Below are 20878 nucleotides of genomic sequence, written 5' to 3'. Positions count from 1 at the left end.
CAGGCCAATTTTTTTTTTTACCATATGTTTGGTAAAAAAAAATCGCAAAAAGCGTATTTTGATTGGTTTGCGCAAAAGTTATTGCGTTTACTAACAAAGGGAAAGATTTTTGTCATTTTTGTTGTTTTTTTTTAACGCGTAATGGCGGCGATCTGCGATTTTTTTTGCGGGACTGCGACATTGTGGCGGACAGATCGGATCCTTGACTGACATTTTTGACACTTTTGGGGGTACCAGTGACATTACTACAGTAATCAGTGCTATACATATGCACTGTTACTGTAAAAATGACACTGGCAGTGAAGGGGTTAACTTTTTTTGAGAGGAAGGGGTTAAGTGTGTCCCTAGGGGCGTGTTTCTAACTGTGATTGGCTGTGGCTTGATGTGTAAGAACAGTGATCAACGGTCCTACATAGCAGAACCGTGTGATCACCGTTCTTACACAGGGGAGAATGACAGGCGGCTTTGTTTACACTAGCTGCCCGCCTTTCTCCCGCTGTAACAGACGATCGCGAGTGCCCGGCGGACATCGGGGGGTCCGTTACCGAGCTGGAGCGTGCATCCGGCGGCACGCGCTCGCTCGCTCCCCAGAGCCTCATAGGCTAGCGACGTAGCCCTACGTCACTTTGCCTGTGAGGGGCTGACTGCCGACGTAAATAGTTGTTAGGCAGTCGGCAAGTGGTTAAGTCTATGGCCCTCCAGTTGCATGAAAGTGGGACCAAAGAAGTACATGAACTACTTTTAAGTTGCTGCAACTTTAAGTTGGGCATATATGAATGGTTATCGTTGGAAAACATGGGAAACGACATGTCATGCAACTCTAATGTCCAACATTGCATGACAAGTTGCACAAGTGTGAAAGGGACCTTAATTGTATTGTATCCTAGAACTTTCCCATCCCACAGCTTGTTCTGTTGAAGCGCTTCTCAGTTTCTGCCTGTAGGTGGCGCTGGCAGCCAAGCCTTTCCCAGTGCAGAGTTTGGAAGCAGCAGTTTTGTGCTGGATGGGTAGGAGGGAGAGAGTGTGTTAGTTTAGCTGCTTGTGAGATCATTTCCTGCCCGGATCCGAGCACTGATCACAACTACTATCTGTTGGAGAAGCAACAGGGTGCTCCTTTTCTCTCCTTACATCATATTCTTCTCCTGCTGGACAGAACATGTCTTCAAACTCCAACCTGAGCACTATGCAGAGACTGGTGGAGCAGCTGAAGCTGGAGGCGAGTGTGGAGAGGATCAAGGTAATAGAAGTCAGCTGATGGCAGAGGTTTGGGTGGGACTGGCACTGACAAGTTGGCAGTACATGACATCTTTGTATCATAAGCTGTGTGACATGAGAAGATGGTGAAGTCCATCCTGTTTGCATGCACTGTCTATTAACAACATGAAGATGGCCAGCCATGGATTTGATCCATCACCCCTACAAAGGGGCTGGACAATTTCTTCCATTAAAGATTGGGTGCAGGGTGTCCCCTACTTATCATCTCTATAATGAATAACCTAGTTTCCAGGCTGTTATGTTGAGCCAAAGGTTTTAACCCTTTCGCTGTCAGGGACATATTTTTTTTTCCCGCACTTAGGTTTAAAAAAAAAATTATTTTAGGTCTGAGGATTACATAGGACCCCCCAAACATTATATATTTTCTGAAAGGAAACACTCTAGAGGAGGGGTCTCCAAACTTTCTAAACAAAGGGCCGGTTTGCTGTCCTTCTGACTTTAGGGGGGCCTGAGTGGCCGATGGAAGAAGTAAATGCCCCAGTGCCAGTGGGAGTAAAAAAAAAAAAAAAAATTACATAGTGTCTGTGGTCAGTAGAAGGAGAAATAGTACCCCATCATTGGTGTCCCTGAGAGGAATAGTGTCCCATCATTGGTATTAGTGGGAGGAATAGTGTCCCATCATTGGTGTCCCAGAGAGAAATAGTGTCCCATCATTGGTATCAGTGGGAGGAATAGTGTCCCATCATTGGTGTCCCAGAGAGGAATAGTGTCCCATCATTGGTATCAGTGGGAGGAATAGTGTCCCATCATTGGTGTCCCAGAGAGGAATAGTGTCCCATCATTGGTATCAGTGGGAGGAATAGTGTCCCATCATTGGTATCAGTGGGAGAAATAGTGTCCCATCATTGGTATCAGTGGGAGGAATAGTGTCCCATCATTGGTGTCCCAGAGAGGAATAGTGTCCCATCATTGGTATCAGTGGGAGAAATAGTGTCCCATCATTGGTATCAGTGGGAGGAATAGTGTCCCATCATTGGTGTCCCAGAGAGGAATAGTGTCCCATCATTGGTATCAGTGGGAGGAATAGTGTCCCATCATTGGTATCAGTGGGAGAAATAGTGTCCCATCATTGGTGTCAGTGGGAAGAATAGTGTCCCATCATTGGTGTCCCAGGGAGGAATAGTGTCCCATCATTGGTATCAATGGGAGGAATAGTGTCCCATCATTGGTATCAATGGGAGGAATAGTGTCCCGTCATTGGTGTCAGTGGGAGGAATAGTGTCCCGTCATTGGTGTCAGTGGGAGGAATAGTGTCCCGTCATTGGTGTCAGTGGGAAGAATAGTGTCCCATCATTGGTATCAATGGGAGGAATAGTGTCCCGTCATTGGTGTCAGTGGGAGGAATAGTGTCCCGTCATTGGTGTCAGTGGGAGGAATAGTGTCCCGTCATTGGTGTCAGTGGGAGGAATAGTGTCCCATCATTGGTATCAGTGGGAGGAATAGTGTCCCATCATTGGTATCAGTGGGAGGAATAGTGTCCCATCATTGGTATCAGTGAGAGGAATAGTGTCCCATCATTGGTGTCAGTGGGAGGAATAGTGTCCCATCATTGGTGTCCCAGGGAGGAATAGTGTCCCATCATTGGTATCAATGGGAGGAATAGTGTCCCATCATTGGTATCAATGGGAGGAATAGTGTCCCGTCATTGGTGTCAGTGGGAGGAATAGTGTCCCGTCATTGGTGTCAGTGGGAGGAATAGTGTCCCGTCATTGGTGTCAGTGGGAAGAATAGTGTCCCATCATTGGTATCAGTGGGAAGAATAGTGTCCCATCATTGGTATCAGTGGGAGGAATAGTGTCCCATCATTGGTATCAGTGGGAGGAATAGTGTCCCATCATTGGTATCAGTGGGAGGAACAGTGTTCCATCATTGGCATCTGGGAGGAATAGTGTCCCATCATTGGCATTCGGGGAAGGAATAGTGTCCCATCATTGGTGTCAGTGGGAGGAATAGTGTCCTATCATTTGTATCAGTGGGAGGAATAGTGTCCCATCATTTGTATCAGTGGGAAGAATAGTGTCCCATCATTTGTATCAGTGGGAGGAATAGTGTCCCATCATTTGTATCAGTGGGAGGAATAGTGTCCCATCATTGGTATCAGTGGAAGGAATAGTGTCCCATCATTGGCATCGGGGGAGGAATAGTGTCCCATCATTGGCATCGGGGGAGGAATAGTGTCCCATCATTGGCATCGGGGGAGGAATAGTGTCCCATCATTGGCATCGGGGGAGGAATAGTGTCCCATCATTGGTATCAGTGGGAGGAATGGTGTCCCATCATTGGTATCAGTGGGAGGAACAGTGTTCCATCATTGGCATCTGGGAGGAATAGTGTCCCATCATTGGCATTCGGGGAAGGAATAGTGTCCCATCATTGGTGTCAGTGGGAGGAATAGTGTCCTATCATTTGTATCAGTGGGAGGAATAGTGTCCCATCATTTGTATCAGTGGGAAGAATAGTGTCCCATCATTTGTATCAGTGGGAGGAATAGTGTCCCATCATTTGTATCAGTGGGAGGAATAGTGTCCCATCATTTGTATCAGTGGGAGGAATAGTGTCCCATCATTTGTATCAGTGGGAGGAATAGTGTCCCATCATTGGTATCAGTGGAAGGAATAGTGTCCCATCATTGGCATCGGGGGAGGAATAGTGTCCCATCATTGGCATCGGGGGAGGAATAGTGTCCCATCATTGGCATCGGGGGAGGAATAGTGTCCCATCATTTGTATCAGTGGGAGGAATGGTGTCCCATCATTGGTATCAGTGGGAGGAATAGTGCCCCATCATTGGCATTGGGGGAGGAATAGTGTCCCATCGTTGGTGTCAGTGGGAGAAATAGTGTCCCTTCACTGGGATGCCCAGGTGTTCCATGCAGGAAGCCTATTCAAATCAATGACGGGTGGCTCACTTCACAAATCTTTCATGGACATCCCAGAGTGTGCAGGTCCAGTGCACGTGAAGGCAGGTACAATCTGTTTTCTCCACTCTTTCACAGCGACACTGCAAATGGAGAGAAAGTCAAGAGGAACAGGGTTCCTCTATGACTGGGGTCCTCAAACTATGGCCCCCCAGCTGTTGCGGAACTACACATTCCATGAGGCATTGTAAAACTCTGACAATCACAGACATTACTAGGCATGATGGGAATTGTAGTTACTGGACAACTGGAGGCCATAGTTTGAAGTTTCCTGAATCACTGGGGCATCCGATTAGATGCTGGCCGCCCATGTGACCCTGGCAGCCATCTTAGATGAGGTAAAGTCTATATAAGCCCCTTGGTTTGTTGTGCTTTATGCAAGTAGATAGAGTAGGGACAGGTACCTCGTCTGTTAGGGATAGTACTAGCGGTAGGGAAGGGATCCTGACGAGGAGGAAAAGCATAGGATTCACAAGCTCTCTGTACATCTGCCTGCTTGGGCTCAAGATGGCCAGGTTACATTCTGCCCCTCTACAGATTGTGTCAGTTCAGGTGAAAGTTGCTTCCTACGCACTGTTGGAACTGTGTGTTCTCGGCTGGGTTGCCTTCCCACCGGGTGTTTGTGAAATATCTTTCTATTATTTCAATACACGTTTACTTAAAGCGGTAGTAAAGCCCACTTTGTGATTTTTACTCACAGGTAAGCCTACAATAAGGCTCACATGTAGGTAAAAAAACCGTATGGGAGATATTCACCCTGGATGCAGCCAGGGATGCTCCCACTTGCATATGTGGTAGTGACGCCATCGCCGCTCCGGCCACTCACACAGCCGGAGTCCGCGCACCTGGAAGGAAGAGTGGGTGAATTATGGAAGCCCTCTCAGAGGTGACAGTGCACTGCTATGGAGCTTCCTTTTAGGGTATTTCATAATTTGCTAGTATGTAATGCATACTAGCAAATTATGCTATTATTTTTTTTTCCCTCTTTCTTCTCTTTCAATATCTCTTTTATTGTAATTTCCAAAAAAAAAAAGAAAATAATAATACACATACACAAAAGAAACAAAACAGCAAAATATCAACATAAAATGTTGCAATAAAATTATTGATCATAACATTTTACATCAAAAAAAAAAGAAAGGGGGGGTGGGGGAAGGGGGAGAAGAGGAAAGGACAGGGAGAGAAATAGGAAAGGGGAACCTTCCATCCAACTCAGTTTAACCGTCACACAATGGGGTTTCCATATACATAACATACACACACACATATATATATATATATATATATATATATATATATATATATATATATATATATATACATACATGCACACACACATATACATACTCGCATACATATACCTCTATTATTTTGCAGGGGAAAGTTTTTTGTTTTATGGCAGCTGTTTACTACCACTTTAATTGCACTGGGACTGTCTGTGTTTTGATTCAGGCCCTAGACCAGGGATATGCAAACTGTGTCCCTCCAGATGTTGCAAAACTACAAGTCCCATGAGGCATAGCAAGACTCTGACAGCCACAAGCATGACACCCAGAGGTAGAGGCATGATGGAACTTGTAGTTTTGCAACAGCTGGAGGGCCACAGTTTGCATATCCCTGCCCTAGACCGACCTCGCTCCATATGGGCATTGTAGACAAGGAAAGGGGGAAAAAGCTTTTTTTTGCCCAAAAACACCTAAAAATTATCTTCTACTAAAAGAAATGTACCTAGCAGCATTTTTTTTTTAGCATAAAGCTTGTGAGGTAAAAACAGCCCAGAGCCTTACAAGTAAGCTAGCGGGATGAATCTCAATTGCTAGCTATTGCAGTCAACAGCTGTGGGACCTGTGGTTGATTGGCTTGCAGGCTTGAATTTATAGCCATTCACAGCCGGCCTTAGGCCCCTTTCACACGGAGCGGACCGTATTGCGATCCGCTCCGGCACTTTTTTTTTTCACGGACACGGATGACACTTGTGTCATTCGGTCCGTATGTCCGCATATCATCCCATCCGTTTGCGGATGATATACGGACATAATGCATGTCTATGGGGATTGCGGATGTCAGCGGATGACACCGCTGACATCTGATTTTGCATCCGTTCCATTTTTTAAATGGAACAAAAAAGGGTTCTGTTCCGTTCCAAAAACGGAACAGAACTGAAAGGATGAAAATCGGATGTCAGCGGATGGTCATCCGCAATCCCATTGACATTCATTATGTCCGTATATCACCCGCAAACGGATGGGGTGATTTACGGACATACGGAACGTCCGTGTGAAAGAGCCCTTATGGTGGCCATACACGTTTCCATAAAGATTAAATTATCTCTCCTCCCCATAGAAATAATTGCTCTATAGTCAACAACTCAGATGATCGATACGCTACACACACAGGGAAGTACATTTTGATCGATTGTTGGAAGACATGTTTGTAGGTTATAGATTGTACTTCTGTTTCTACCATGCAACTCATAATCTGATCAATTAAAATATGATCATAATCATGACCATAGCATCTCAGCGCTGCCAATCGATGCAAAACTATCAACTCAGTTTGATTTAATTCAATCTAAAAGGATATATTTACAAGGCAGTTTAGCAGCAGCAGCAAGGGCCGCTGGCAAGAATCAGTCGATTTTTTTCCTGTGGTTGTAAGCAATGTCTGCGCATTATGTGTGCAAACAGCTGTGGCTGTCCGATTTGTACTCTTTACAAATCAATGGCTGGCGCTGCTGCTGTTTGCTTATCTGAGTGGTTATATGCGAATAGAACCTCCAACCCTGACATTAAAACTGATACTAACACTGGTACTTAGTGCCGGTTTACACATATGCGATGCGGGAACCCTGCAAATCCAGTGTGGGTTCCCGTATCGCACTCGACTTGCATGCAGTTCACACGGCCATATGGGAATCGCTGGGGGTGTCAATACAAAGGTAAGGACACCCCCAGATCAGTTTGCATATCGCAGTGCAAACTGTCAGTTCGAGCATGAATCGGATTGCATAGGTGTGAACACCCATGCGATCCAATTCTGGTGCGCCATTGGGGTACCATAAAGAAATAATGGCATCGCACACGGGTCCTGTTATTTGACGCGATTTGGAATTGTGGCCATAATCTAGGTGCATCCTCTTTTTTTTTGCATTTGTGCTACCCATAGAATGTTATTTCAGTTTTGTTTTTATTTGGATGGTTCAAAAGCCTAGCTTTAATATAACATTATGCCAATTCTACTACTGGGACAGTAAATCACTAATGCAGATCAATATGAAATGAGCTCCACATCTAGATTACAGGGAAAGGAGCTCCATGTGGTGGGTGCTTCCCTCCATGTGCACTGTATCTCTCTGTCTCGGTGACACGGTTCAGTAATTGTGTGCAGTGTCCAGCCTGCAGGCAGCGGGTGTCCTGAATAATGCATGCCTCTCTTTACTGAATATTTTTCTCCTTTTGGTTTCACAACTATTGATTCTGTTTGCTTTATAGAAGGAACTGACTCTCAGCTAGATCAGCCACTTGATGATTGAAAATGAAGGGATTGCCAAATTCACAGACATAATCTCTAAATGATCATTGTTGGCTTGCACTACATAGAAATTTATGAAAGGACACTGGAAATTGATGTTTGTATGATTATTCAGGGGTTGATAAATCCTGGGTCGCCATAGCGACTAGAAATTGTGTCCTGGCGCCTGGGCTTTTGTCAGCCCACTCCCTGTTCCGCGCCCGGCGTCCTGAGTGTGCTGTGCACTCGCTTTAAGCATCAGCCTGTCACTTCTTGCACTGACTGCGCTTCGACAGCCGATGTCCATCCATTAGCAGCCTGAGCCTCCCTGACTGCCCAAGCTCAGCGATGGCTGAACTGGTCATGTGCAGGGGCAGACAGTTGGCTGTCCTGTGGGTGATCGTGGTTGGTGCAGCTGCTTGCTCCCGCCTAAAGCCCCGTACACACGTACCGATTGTCGGCCATAAATATTTGGCCTACGACCGATCGGCCGATTGTAGGCTTGTTAGTATGATGCTTCCGACAGCCGACAGCGCACTTTCGGCCGAAAAGAATCTGTCGTGCAGGCATTAAAATTTTTGTTGGCCAACACCAGAACGGCCGATTGTTCGCCAGTCAGTACAGAATTCGGCCGACAATCAGCAGATTTGCAAGACTGGGCATGCTCAGAAAAGAAAAAACACAGGGAAAGTTAACCATCACATGACATCACTTCTGCAGTCGGCGGACAAAATTCTTGTGCAGTCTTTTGCACTTTTCAGCGGACAGGACAGCCCTGGACAAAAGACGGCCGATCGGTCGGCCGACGATCGGTACGTGCGGACAAGGCATTACTGTCTGGGCCTCTGCTCCAGATCTCCTCGCCTGTCACAGCAGAGCATGGGAAGCAAGAAAAAGTCCAACCAGGGGAGTGGTGTCAGGGGACACAGTTGCTTCCCCTCCCCTCCTCTCCTCCCCTGTGTGCATCTAGCTTTGTCCTCTCCTCCACCTGGCTGCATCCCCTCCTCCCCTCTGTGCATCTGGCTTTGTCCTCTCCTCCACCTGGCTGCATCCCCTCCTCCCCTCTGTGCATCTGGCTTTGTCCTCTCCTCCACCTGGCTGCATCCCCTCCTCCCCTCTGTGCATCTGGCTTTGTCCTCTCCTCCACCTGGCTGCGTCCCCTTTTTTCTTCTGTGCATCTGGCTTCGTCCTCCCCTCCACCTGGCTGCATCTCCTCTTTTCCTCTGTGCATCTGGCTTTGTCCTCTCCTCCACCTGGCTGCGTCCCCTCCTCCCCTCTGTGCATCTGGCTTTGTCCTCTCCTCCACCTGGCTGCATCCCCTTTTTTCCTCTGTGCATCTGGCTTCGTCCTCTCCTCCACCTGGCTGCATCCCCTTTTTTCCTCTGTGCATCTGGCTTCGTCCTCCCCTCCACTTGGCTGCATCTCCTCTTTTCCTCTGTGCATCTGGCTTCGTCCTCCCCTCCACCTGGCTGCATCCCCTCTTCTCCTCTGTGCATCTGGCTCCTTCCTTTCCTCCACCTGGCTGCATCTCCTCCTCTCCTCTGTGCATCTGGCTCCATCCTCCCCTCCACCTGGTTGCATCCCCTCCTCTCCTCTGTGCATCTGACTTCATCCTCCCCTCAACCTGGTTGCATCCCCCCTTTCCTCTGTGCATCTGGTTCCACCCCCCCCTCTCCTGTCCACCTGGCTCTGTCCTCCCCTCCACCTGGCTGCATCACCCCTCTCCTGTTCACCTGGCGCTGTCCTCCCCTCGGCTGCATCACCCCTCTCCTGTTCACCTGGCGCTGTCCTCCCCTCCACCTGGCTGCATCACCTCTCTAGTGTTCACCTGGCTCTCACAGCTGGAGTCTGATTGGCAGTCTTTTATTGGTTGAATTTGAGATAGCTCTATGATTACTGTAGTCAAAGAGCTATCACTCAGACTCAACCAATAATAAAAGGCTGTGGGCAGCCAGTTAGAAGCTAAGGCTGTGAATAATAATCAGTCACAGCAGAACTAGTGGAAGGGACTCAGGGAGTGCTGAAGGGACTCAGGAAGTGCTAAAAGTCCACAGGTTAGGTGATGCAAATGACTTGTCTTGCCCCGGGCACTGACAACCCACACTACGCCACTGCAGGTGTGAGCATTTCCTATTGCCTGACGAGCCGGACACGCAGTTCGCGGGCTCCTGGTTCTTAACCTTTTACTAGCTCCTAGATTCAAACCAAGCTCTGGATTATACTGTATATAGTGCCACTTAGGTTTCTCACATGCACACGAGAAGCTCCAGGGTTTGTGGCTAATGTGCAGAATGTGTTCTCTCAGATCTTTTGTAAGTGTTGTTCTGGATCCTAGGAGCCTGCATGCCTTGAAGAGCTTTGGGTGGGGAAAAGCCTCCAGTCCTAGGTCCACATCATACGTGTTGGCCAAACCTCATTTGTAGTATCTGCTATCCACAGGCCTTTATATATTTCAGCTGACTGATTCATAGGGCGCTACTTTGCGCTCTCTGCTGTGGTAGCCTGCTGCTGGGTGAAAAGGCTGAGTATTCAAAGTGTACAACTATAGGGTACACATGCTGCCTGTTTTTTTGGGGGAAATCTCTGTTCCCCTTTCTTATAGACCTTCATGTCATCACAAACGGGGAACTGTACCTTCTTTGGCTTTATTAAAGGGTTTTTGGTTGAGATTTTTTCCAAAAAGACCATCTCTGATAAGACTTCCCTGGGCTGTAGATGGCTATACCAGGATCCCAGTGCTTTCGGCTAGTTTTGAACTGATAACCTTACTGGACATTTTATGGTTAGAAACAGAAGTATGCTTGATATATACATACATAAATTTGCTGCAGTTTCCATGGCTGATCGCTGCTTTGCCAGTTCTCAACTTTGCCAGTTCTCAACTTTGCCAGTTCTCAACTTTGCCAGTTCTCAACTTTGCCAGTTCTCAACTTTGCCAGTTCTCAACTTTGCCAGTTCTCAACTTTGCCAGTTCTCAACTTTGCCAGTTCTCAACCTTGCCAGTTTATACTTCTACAGAGCTTGGAAAGCACGTCTGGAAAAACCTGAATGCTAAAATTTCTGGTTAGGAGTGATCTTGCTCTTTGCTTCTTGCTGCTTTTCTGACTTTTGCCCTGACATTTAAAATGTTACTAAACCAAGGACCCTGCATTCACTATATCTGGTCTCTCACAGTACACAGAACATGAAAATGCAATTGTAGTGAATATAAACTGCTAACTACCTTTTCTCATCAGCAGTTAGAGCAGTCTTGTGACTTCTATCAGTGTCTGGTTAAAGCTTGTGGGAGGATTTTTTATTCTGCTCTGACTGTCCTATAGGGCTGCAGGACCCCTGACCCCCTGTCTGGACAATGCTGATTGGCCCTGTGCTGATCAAATGCACTCTCTAGCAATACACACCAACCTGAGCATGTGCAGCTTGTCCCCCTAGGCTCTGATCTATCAGGAGATGGTTTGGGGACTGTGCAAGAAGGGGAGGAACACAGAAGACAGGATCAAACAGCCTTTTTACACAGTGCAGAGAAATAAACCCCTTAGGTTCCACAGTGAGTATTACAAGCATGCTTTATTGAGATGTGATGGAGTACTGCGCTGCCTCTTTTCAAAGTGCAACAGTGTAGCAAAATAAATATTAATAAATAAATTAATGTAGTATGTGGTGCTGGGCATTAATACATAAACTGTAAGATGGTGTGATATAAATGAGTGGCTTGTGAAATAAACAATAATCTCCATGTGATCCGTGGGTGTAAGCCAAAACTGTTTAAACCATAATGATCTAGATAATGTGCAACATTTAATATAAAGTTCTATAAACAGGAGCAAAGTGAGGAACAAGAGAGACTAGTGTAATGACCTTGCTCACCTGGCGCTCACAACACTAAGTAAAACAAAATACAGCTGATGATATAATCAAATAACAATCAAAGTAGGTGCATGAATCAAACTCTCAGAGCCAACAGGCTCAAAATTGTGTCACACACTAGCAGCGCTCAAGTCCACGTGAATGAACTTATATTATAAATGTCAGGGAAAGTCCATGCATAAAGTCCCAAAATAACCAGGATCTGAAGATGGTGAATTCTTACAGGATACCAGAAAGACCTCCACCACACCGCTGTGTGCACCCTTAAGTGGGAACACTTACCAGATACAATCTGTATATGCACCAAACATAACAGTCAGTGGGACCACCTAGTCTCCTCCAGACTCCCATTATTGGTCAGCACTTCAATCAGATTACCATAGGATATCAGACCGATGATCACCTCACCAACATGGAGACAGTTTGCATGTGGAATAATAAAGCAACATAGCGTAATCCAGCAAAATGCGCTTTTATTCCCAAAACATATATCCCTCAATCATTGCACTTACAGACAAAATATATTAAACAGCATAAAATTAGGAAATGCTGCCAGTTGAAGTCACTTGCCGACGAAACGCGTTAGGGCGTGGTCACGCAATCACGCAGGAAGCCCTCGTCACACGCCGATGCCTCGAGGCTCGCAGCTTGGTACCGGCGGCGGGCGTACAGGATGGGATAAGGCGGTAGGACTGGCAGCATTTCCTAATTTTATGCTGTTTAATATATTTTGTCTGTAAGTGCAATGATTGAGTGATATATGTTTTGGGAAAAAAGCGCATTTTGCTGGATTACGCTATGTTGCTTTATTATTCCACATGCAAACTGTCTCCATGTTGGTGAGGTGATCATTGGTCTGATATCCTAAGGTAATCTGATTGAAGTGCTGACCAATACCGGGAGTCTGGAGGAGACTAGGTGGACCCACTGACAGTTATGTTTGGTGCATATACAGATTGTATCTGGTAAGTGTTCCCACTTAAGGGTGCACACAGCGGTGTGGTGGAGGTCTTTCTGGTACCCTGTAAGAATTCACCATCTTCAGATCCTGGTTATTTTGGGACTTTATGCATGGACTTTCCCTGACATTTATAATATAAGTTCATTCACGTGGACTTGAGCGCTGCTAGTGTGTGACACAATTTTGAGCCTGTTGGCTCTGAGAGTTTGATTCATGCACCTACTTTGATTTAATATAAAGTGCTTAGTGTCTGTTAAGGTGACTGAATGTTGTGATTAGACTCCAAGTGATCTCTTTCACATATATTTCTATTATCAAAGCTGTGCCCAAGATGTCAATGCTGTGCAATCTAGGTCATCTATGTCCAAGGAAACGTGCAGCTGGTGAATCCTTGGGATTCCGAGGTTGTAGAAGAAAGTGCAGCTGATTTTCAGTGGGGTGCTACCTAACCTGTGTGGTTGGCCTCTCACCAGTCACTTTCTTGTATACAGCCTTTGAAATCCACAGATGCCTCCTGGGGGTCCTGAATAGGAGGGGCCCTCGCGGTTTGCCTTGTATCCGATACTCCTATTTTGATCTTGGGTGAAGGGTACAAACGCAGAGGCCTCTCATGGTGTAGTAGATTTATTAGATAAAACATGAAGAAACTCACATTTAAAATAGCGTCAGACAGCGCAGTGTCTCCCTGTGTGTGCGTCTCTTCCGGGTTTGTGTCACTTCCAGGAATGCTCCTTACTGCCCTACGAGTTACGTCACGTGCGTCGTTTCCTTGGACATAGATGACCTAGATTGCTCAGCATTGGCAGCCCGGCTGCGCAAAATCACGTATAGGTATGTGATTTTGTGAAGGGGTTCTTGGGTTGCTGTGAATAGACACCAGGGGAGCCAATCAGCGGGTTCGGCGGCCGCGATGGCCACTTGCCAATGGCCACCCGCCATCATGCAGGAGAATAACAGAACAGTTGTCTACCTATGTAAACAAGGCAGACGGCTGTTCTGTCGCAGAGGCAGAGAGAGAGATCTTGTGTTTTAGCTAAGCTGAAACACAGATCTCTCTTTTCCTCTAGTACATCCATCCCCCAGACAGTTAGAAAGCACTCCCTAAGAGCACACTTAATCCTTTGATCACCCCTTGTGTTAACCCCTTCCCTGCCAGTGTAATTTTAAAAAACGCTGATCACCGACATTACTGGTGAAAACAATAAAAAAAACAAATGCCATAAATCTATCCCATAGTTTGTAGATGCTTTACGCAAACCTATTTAAGCTTATTAGGATTTTTTTAACAAAAATATGTAGAAGAATACATATTGGCCTAAATTAATGAAAAAATCCTTTTTTTTTTTTTTTTTCAAAATTGTCAGACTTTTTTTTGTTGATAGCTCAAAAATAAAAACCGCAGAGGTGATCAAATACCACCAAAAGAAACCTCTATTTGTGGGAAAAAAAAGACATCAGATTTATTTGGGCACAGCGTTGCACGACCGTGCAATTGTCAGGTAAAGCAACTCAGTGCCGTATCACAAAAAATGGCCTGTGTCAGTTCATCTTTACATTTTTTTTCTGTAAAGGCATACTAGCACTTTAAGGACCATGCCTACCCTTGTTCCTTTCCCTTCACATAAAAAACAAAAACACATGGTGTCACCCTTGGAAACACTTCACATTGATGAAGCTCATTTAGGATTTGGTGCACTTGTATATTTATTAAATATTTGACAGTGACCAAGATATCATCTGGACCTCCCCAGATTTTCATGTCTAAACAGCAGATATACTGTATATGTAGGTTTGTAATTGAGTGTTTATAGGCGAGGATAAAAGTGTCTTTTAGCTTTTAGTGTCAGCCTTTTGTGCTCTGCACCCACACACCTCTTTGCAGTGTATAGCTTTGGGCATTTCGAAGCCAGTTGATTGCCTGTGTAGAAAATATTCTAAAAATGGTATTGTTGAGAACGAAATAAGAACTGCAATTCCCTTTGGTCATGACACTTTTTCCTGCTTGTGAATAGAATTATTTTTTAAAAGCATTGGGTGTCAAAAGAAGAATGAGGTTTGGGAATCCATAATACACCGAAATCTATTATGTCAGCCAAGATCTTTAGCTCTAATACAAAACTGGAAGTGCCTTTCCTGGTTCTTTGGTCTTTTTGGCGGGTTCTGCTCTGGGTCCGACCCACTAATACTGTGGTATATAAATATGGGACAGTGGTCCAGTACAAGTTTTGGCCCCCAGAGGTAGCTGGGGAGAGTTCCATCCAGGGGACAAAGAGTTCAGGGATTTCCCCATGGGAAAGCCCAAGAGAGTGAGAGAAAGCTGTATTAGAGACCCGTAAGGGAGAGAGATGGAGAATGATACCCGAAAGGAGCAGAAGGAGATTTTCTATCACCATCGGGATATAAAGTCATCTGAATCTGGTTTTGCCCCGAAGGCACCGACACTGGACTCTATAGGTCTTCTATCTACATGAGAGTGCCTCTGAAGGACTTTAATTGCTTGGACTTCACCTTTGCAGGTATGCCAGGGCAGCACAAGCCTGTAGTTAGGGGTAGGGACTTAGGTTAAACCCTGTTTTTGTATGTCGGACTTTGAGATGTTTATTCTACACTTTTCTAAGTAAAATATTGAAACTTTGTCCTTGCCTGGTCTGAAATTACTAAACTGGTATAATGCAAGTATCCAGCATGCACATAGTTAACCGAGTGGATCTTAACACATTGGGGTATGAAGACATAAGTGTGGAGTGCAGTAATATAAAAAATAAAATCTACCTCGAATATCACTTTAAGGGTTAAATTGCTTTCTCTTGGCATTCTTCTGCATGTGTCCTTTGTACTTCTTTTCCTTCACCTGACTACGCAGAATTCTGATCTTTCTAATTGTGCCTGTTCACACTTATACGCTCATTCACACTGTGCTCCATGCCCAAAAAGTACATTGTTTTTTTTTTTTTTTTTTTTTTTTTTTTAGCGTATTTGGACATTTTTGATCCCACAGACTCATTGGGAATGCCTGTAAATGTGTGATATGCGTGTTATGTCTGAAGTGTTCCTCTCCTTCTATAGAACTGCTCTCCTCCCCTTGTCTAGCAAAACAAACTCCTGAAGCTTGATACACGTGCAAAAATGCTTGGGGGTGAATATACTCTGCTCAGGTGTAAACACGGGCTAAATATATACTATTAAACTGAGTTTGGGCTGCAGTATGACTCTCCAGTAAGCAGCATCCATTAGTTTTACAAATGCATTTTTCATGGCCCCCAGTTTTTTCTCATAGCCTGTGACCCATCAGACAACTGTCAGGTCTAGTGGTAGAAGGCATCCAATGGATTGCATAACATGCCATTTAGATATTTTCACAGAGCTATTTTGTATGTTTTTTTTTTTTTTTTAACTGGTTTGACACACTTTTTTTTATGTTCAATCAATAAAATAGAAAGAAGGCATAAATGTAAAATTTAAGAGTTAAGAGTCTCTACTTCCCCTGTAAAAGTGTATATATTATGGAAAATTGTTATCAAATACTTACCGTAATTTTCTTTTCCTGGCCTGTCCTTACGTCAGCACACAATGGATTAACACCTCCTCTGGAGCCCACAGGACCACCTCTTCCTAGCTAAATAAAAGACAGCCCCTCCCCCAATGAAGTGTTCGATAACCTAGCCTGCGACAGGCCACTAGGGAGGGAGTCCTGTGCTGACGTGAGGATAGGCCAGGAAAAGAAAATTACGGTAAGTATTTGATAACAATTTTCCATATTCCTGGCCCACCTCACGTCCGCACACAATGGGATATAACTAGCTGAATAAATGGGCGGGTGAGAACACATGAAAAGAAACATTGACAATCCAAGAAAAGCTGCCAAAGACAAAAATAATTAATATGTCTCGTCCCAAACTTTACAGAACTTGCTGACTGCACGCCTAGCATGTAAAGTCAAATGAAGGGCTAGCCATCTCTCATATATTCTTCACTGAAATCCTGGCATAACTTTTCCAAAGGCTGCCACCCCTCTGGTCGAAGAAGCTTGCCCCTGTTCCTGAGCAGAAAGGTCTACTTCCTGCATGTCAATCTAATCACCCTGGTAAACCAATAGAAGAAGACTCAAGAACCTGACGGTGAAACGAAAGGATTGTCCACTTTCCTCATGTCTTTGACATTTCCATGTACATGGTTAGCAACTTGTGTAAGGACCTGAAGTCTTCCTGCTGTGTACTCAGTGACTCCATGTGAATGCTTGCATGGACTGCCCCCAGGTTTTCCTGAAAACTGGAGATGGACGTAGTATCACTATTTCTGGTAAAAAGACACAAAAGGGATATTTGCAGGAAAGTGCTGCAATCTCCAAATCCTTCTGTCTGAAGCAACTGCTGTCGGAGGTACTAGTTTTACCACTGGGAACCGCAATGAAAATGAAGCTATTGAAACAAAGGGTGCCTGTAATAGTGCTTTCAGAGCCAAACCTAAATGCCATGCCATGACGGGAACAAGGATTTCCTTGGTGGCCTTATATGGATTACAGCCTGCATGAAGCATTTGTTCAATGGCTTTTCCACCCATCTGCAGCTTGAAAAAGGGCAGAGACCTGTACTTTAATTGAATTGTATGCCAGACCAACCTCAAGCGCTGAATATAAAAATGTCTAGGATATTGCCTAGAGCTGGGGACACAGGAGAGGAAAAAACTTTGCTGAGCAAACAGAACAAACTTCCTTCATATCATCTTATATGTAGCATCCATTGTCTTGTGGTCTTCAAGGTCTGAACCACCTTGGATGAGAATCCCTGCACCTCTAGTCCAGCCAATTCAATAGCCAAACAATTAAGAGTCTCACTGGATTGGGGTGCTGCCATTGACGTTGGCATAAAAGATCTTCTTGTTTGACCAGAATCAGGATTGGTGATGTGGATGACATCTGGGGGAAGCAATTAAAAAGTAAGGCCTCCTCGTCAGGTGGAAAGCACTTGTATGGCATAAACGTACTCTGTCCAAATGATCAGTAAAATCTTCATAAATCAATGACACTGTGAATCCACCTTCTATTACTTCACCTTTTGTACCTTGTTACAAATAGTGGAAGATGTGTGTTCAGTAGACTCTCTATGAGAACTACCGCTGGAAGGCCCCATAGAGCCAATACTAGTTGAGGTACGTATTGTTGGAAAATAATTTGTATAACTGATCTGTTAGTGGATCCTGCTTTCCCAGTAAATAGACTGCTGTTAACTGCCTGTCCAGCAAAAAGTTTTATTACGAAAAGTAACAGGAAAAGAAAGACACTTGGCGCCCCCTTGGTGGGCAATATAGGCTACTGCTGTCTTGTTGTCAATCATCAGCTTCACTCGGGCCCTGAAAAGGCTTGCATTGCTAGAAAAACTGCCTTACATTCAAGACAGTCAGAGCATCTGCATTCCACTAGGTTCCAATGACCTTGCACTTGTCTCCGCAGACTGGAGGCAGACCAACATCCAACGTCAGAATTATTCCATCTCCTGGGCTGAGAGGTACACTGGTGTCCAAATCTCCAGTTCTTGCTAATTTGTGCAGACAAAAAGACCTCCTGATCCATAGGCAGCCCACTTCATTGACTGAGTAAGGAAAATTGAGAAGCCCTCATGTTCCACCTGGCCCAAGGCAGCACTGACATAAATGCTGTCTCCATGACTCTTTGTACGCAAATTTTCAATTTGCAAATTTTTGTCATTTGGAAAACCACTTGACTTATTTGGGCATGAAAAACTAATCCAAGATTGTTTAAAGATTAAGAAGGGGCTAACTGTTTTTTCTGCTTGTTCACTAGACTGAACTTGAAAAATGATTTCTAGGACAAGGTTGTGATGCTTTGAAAGCTACTGCGACAAGCACCTGCGACAATCAAAATCGTCATCCAAGTAGTTGTTTAAAGCCTTATCCCCAAAGACGAATTACTGCCACTACTGAAAACAAAATGTTCAAAAAGTTTCTTGGTGCTGTGTCAATTCTAAAAATGACAAACACCTGAACTGGAAGTGACAGCCAGTCACTGCAAATCTCCGATGTCTCTGGTGTTATGCACCGATTGGTACATGGAAATATACGTCAGCCAGGTCAATTGACTCTAACCGGTCCTCATGCTGAGGCATCGCCATGACAGTTTGCACAGACTCCATCTTGAATCTTTTGTTGTGTATGTACCCATTCAATTTCTTCAAACCCGGACAGTTGGGAAAGTTCCTGATGCCTTGGGTACTAGATAGAATGAGGAGAAACCTCCAGATTTGTTCTTCTGGCAGCAGCAGCACTATGGGCTTGTTGCAGTAAAATTCTTAAACGTAATCTTGCAGTAATTCTTTCTTCTTGGGACCTGTTGATCAGGAATGAAAGGATTTGATGATTGTACTTCTAGCTAACTGTCTTTCCCAAGCCCTCCAAAAAAGGAGGCTATCCAGGTTCCCACTGGAAGACACTGTTCAGGCCCACCTTCAAAATATTTTCCCGATGTCTAGCAGCCTGCTCTGGATTTGATTCCATGTAAAAAGGAAGTTCGAGCTCCCGTCACTGTGATCTGGTAAGTTTCAGTCTGGCCTATAAGATTGGCCTCCTGAACCCTTCTGAAGATTGGCCGACTTGAGAAAAAAAAGACGGCTGTTTCCTCTGGTTAGACTGTGGCCACAATCTCATCATTTCTTTTGTCAGTCACTCGCTTCGTCCAGCGTTCTGCCAAACAACAACCTCATATTATGGAGGATGTTACAAAGAGCTTGTGTGGAAGCTTCATTCACCCTCCAGTGGCACAACCACAAAGCTCTCATCAGTGTGACTTAATGTGCCAGCCCTAAAACTGTAACGCTCCTGCGTTTTATGTATGATGTGGATTTACAGCTGCAGAAATATTCCACTTCAGTAGTCATGTAGAGAAACGCTGAGACACCAATCCCAACTCCCAAAGACTCATCATGTGTGGATGATCTCAATTCAGCAATTAAATACACACACTCAATAAGAAGTTCCTGGAGTCATCTATGTATATAGTAGTATAGAGGTGATAGGCTGAAGAGACAGGTTGAGTTGAGACGATAGGTGACAGACACTTGAGAGGAATGTTCTTGAGAATGAGATAGTAACAGGTGGGATGCAGATAGGTTAGCAATTATGTATGGTAGTAGATGATAGGATAGCAGGTGACATACAGGAGAGACTAACCCAGTGCAAGAGCAGATGATAGTAGGCTCAAGAGCTAGCAATCTAGATAGTGCAGATGTAGTAACAGTCCTTAGTATGCAGAGCTAGACAGTGTAAGCTTTAGTATGAAGGTTATTGAGGTTTCCCCTGTGGGGTACTTATCACTAGTAGCAATGTAGCAGAGGAGAGGTTCGACAAGAGCGGATGATCCGGTAGCGGGATACAGGGATCAGCGCAGCGTGGTTCCGACAGCGAGGTATGCTTGCAAGCATGAGAGCTTCAAGACAGGTTAGCATCAAGGCACATCTAGGCACACAGCAGGTTGAACGAACACATGTGAGTGAAAGCTGCTGATTTAAATAGCTGTTCAGTCCGGCGCCTCGTGATGATGTCAGCACTCTTAAAGGGAAACACACCTATATGTGCTTCATCTATCTAGGTAGATGGAACGCACCCGAAAATGATGTGATAGGAGGCACTGAGAGTGCCAGAACCTTACAAAAACTAGGTCTACTGAAGCCTCAGCCAAAAGTCAGCAGCCAGGTTTAAGTCCTTCAGAACCATGCCCACCCCTGCATGTTCCACTTGAATTAACGGCCATTTCTTAAAGCTTTAAACATCACAGGTAATGCTGTTGCTAGTCAGCAGGCAAAAAAAAACTTGGCACAGTATAGATTTTTTGCAAGTCTGCAGACCAGTTCACCACAACTTTTGAGTTGAAGGGGCCTTTCTGCATGCACAGTTTTAAGTGTTCAGGTGCATTTTTTTTTATTAAATGCGTTTATAGATGTGTTCCATACAGAAAAAGTGCAACATGTTCTCCTTTAGTTGACTGTACTGGAACACACTGCACTGCACTGCACTGGTGTGGCGTAGGCCATTGGAATCCATGGTAAACACTTTTCATGCATCTTTGACTTAGAATAGAAACGCATTGGACTGCATCTGGTGTGAACCTAGTCCACTTTTCAAAACATAGGATCCCTAAAGGTATTGAAAGGCAAAAACACTTGCGCATCAGATGCTAGCAGGCCCCATCCACTCCTGGAAGTGCGTTGCTTAACCACTTACCCACCAGCCCTATTTCGGACACTTTTTTGTTTACAAGTTAAAACCAGTATTTTTTCCTAGAAAACTACTTAGAACCCCCAAACATTATATATATTTTTTTAGCAAAGACTCTGGAG

At 44.8% G+C, this 20878-nt stretch overlaps 1 protein-coding gene across 1 annotated transcript in view; it reads left to right on the top strand.

Moving 5' to 3' along the window:
• The first annotated feature begins 1017 nt into the window (after positions 1 to 1017).
• The window catches only part of GNG10 (G protein subunit gamma 10), a 53489-nt gene continuing 33628 nt past the window's right edge, over positions 1018 to 20878 (top strand). Inside the window, exon 1 of the mRNA XM_082270656.1 lies at positions 1018 to 1237. Coding sequence (XP_082126782.1) covers positions 1157 to 1237 — 81 coding nt within the window. The 5' untranslated portion in view covers positions 1018 to 1156. The remainder of the gene's footprint in view (positions 1238 to 20878) is intronic.

The sequence above is a fragment of the Pelophylax lessonae genome (genome assembly GCF_965119305.1).
Source record: "Pelophylax lessonae genome assembly, chromosome: 1".
NCBI lineage: Eukaryota > Metazoa > Chordata > Amphibia > Anura > Ranidae > Pelophylax > Pelophylax lessonae.
Note: the sequence above shows the minus strand (reverse complement) of the source record. Positions and strands in the feature narration are given on the sequence as shown.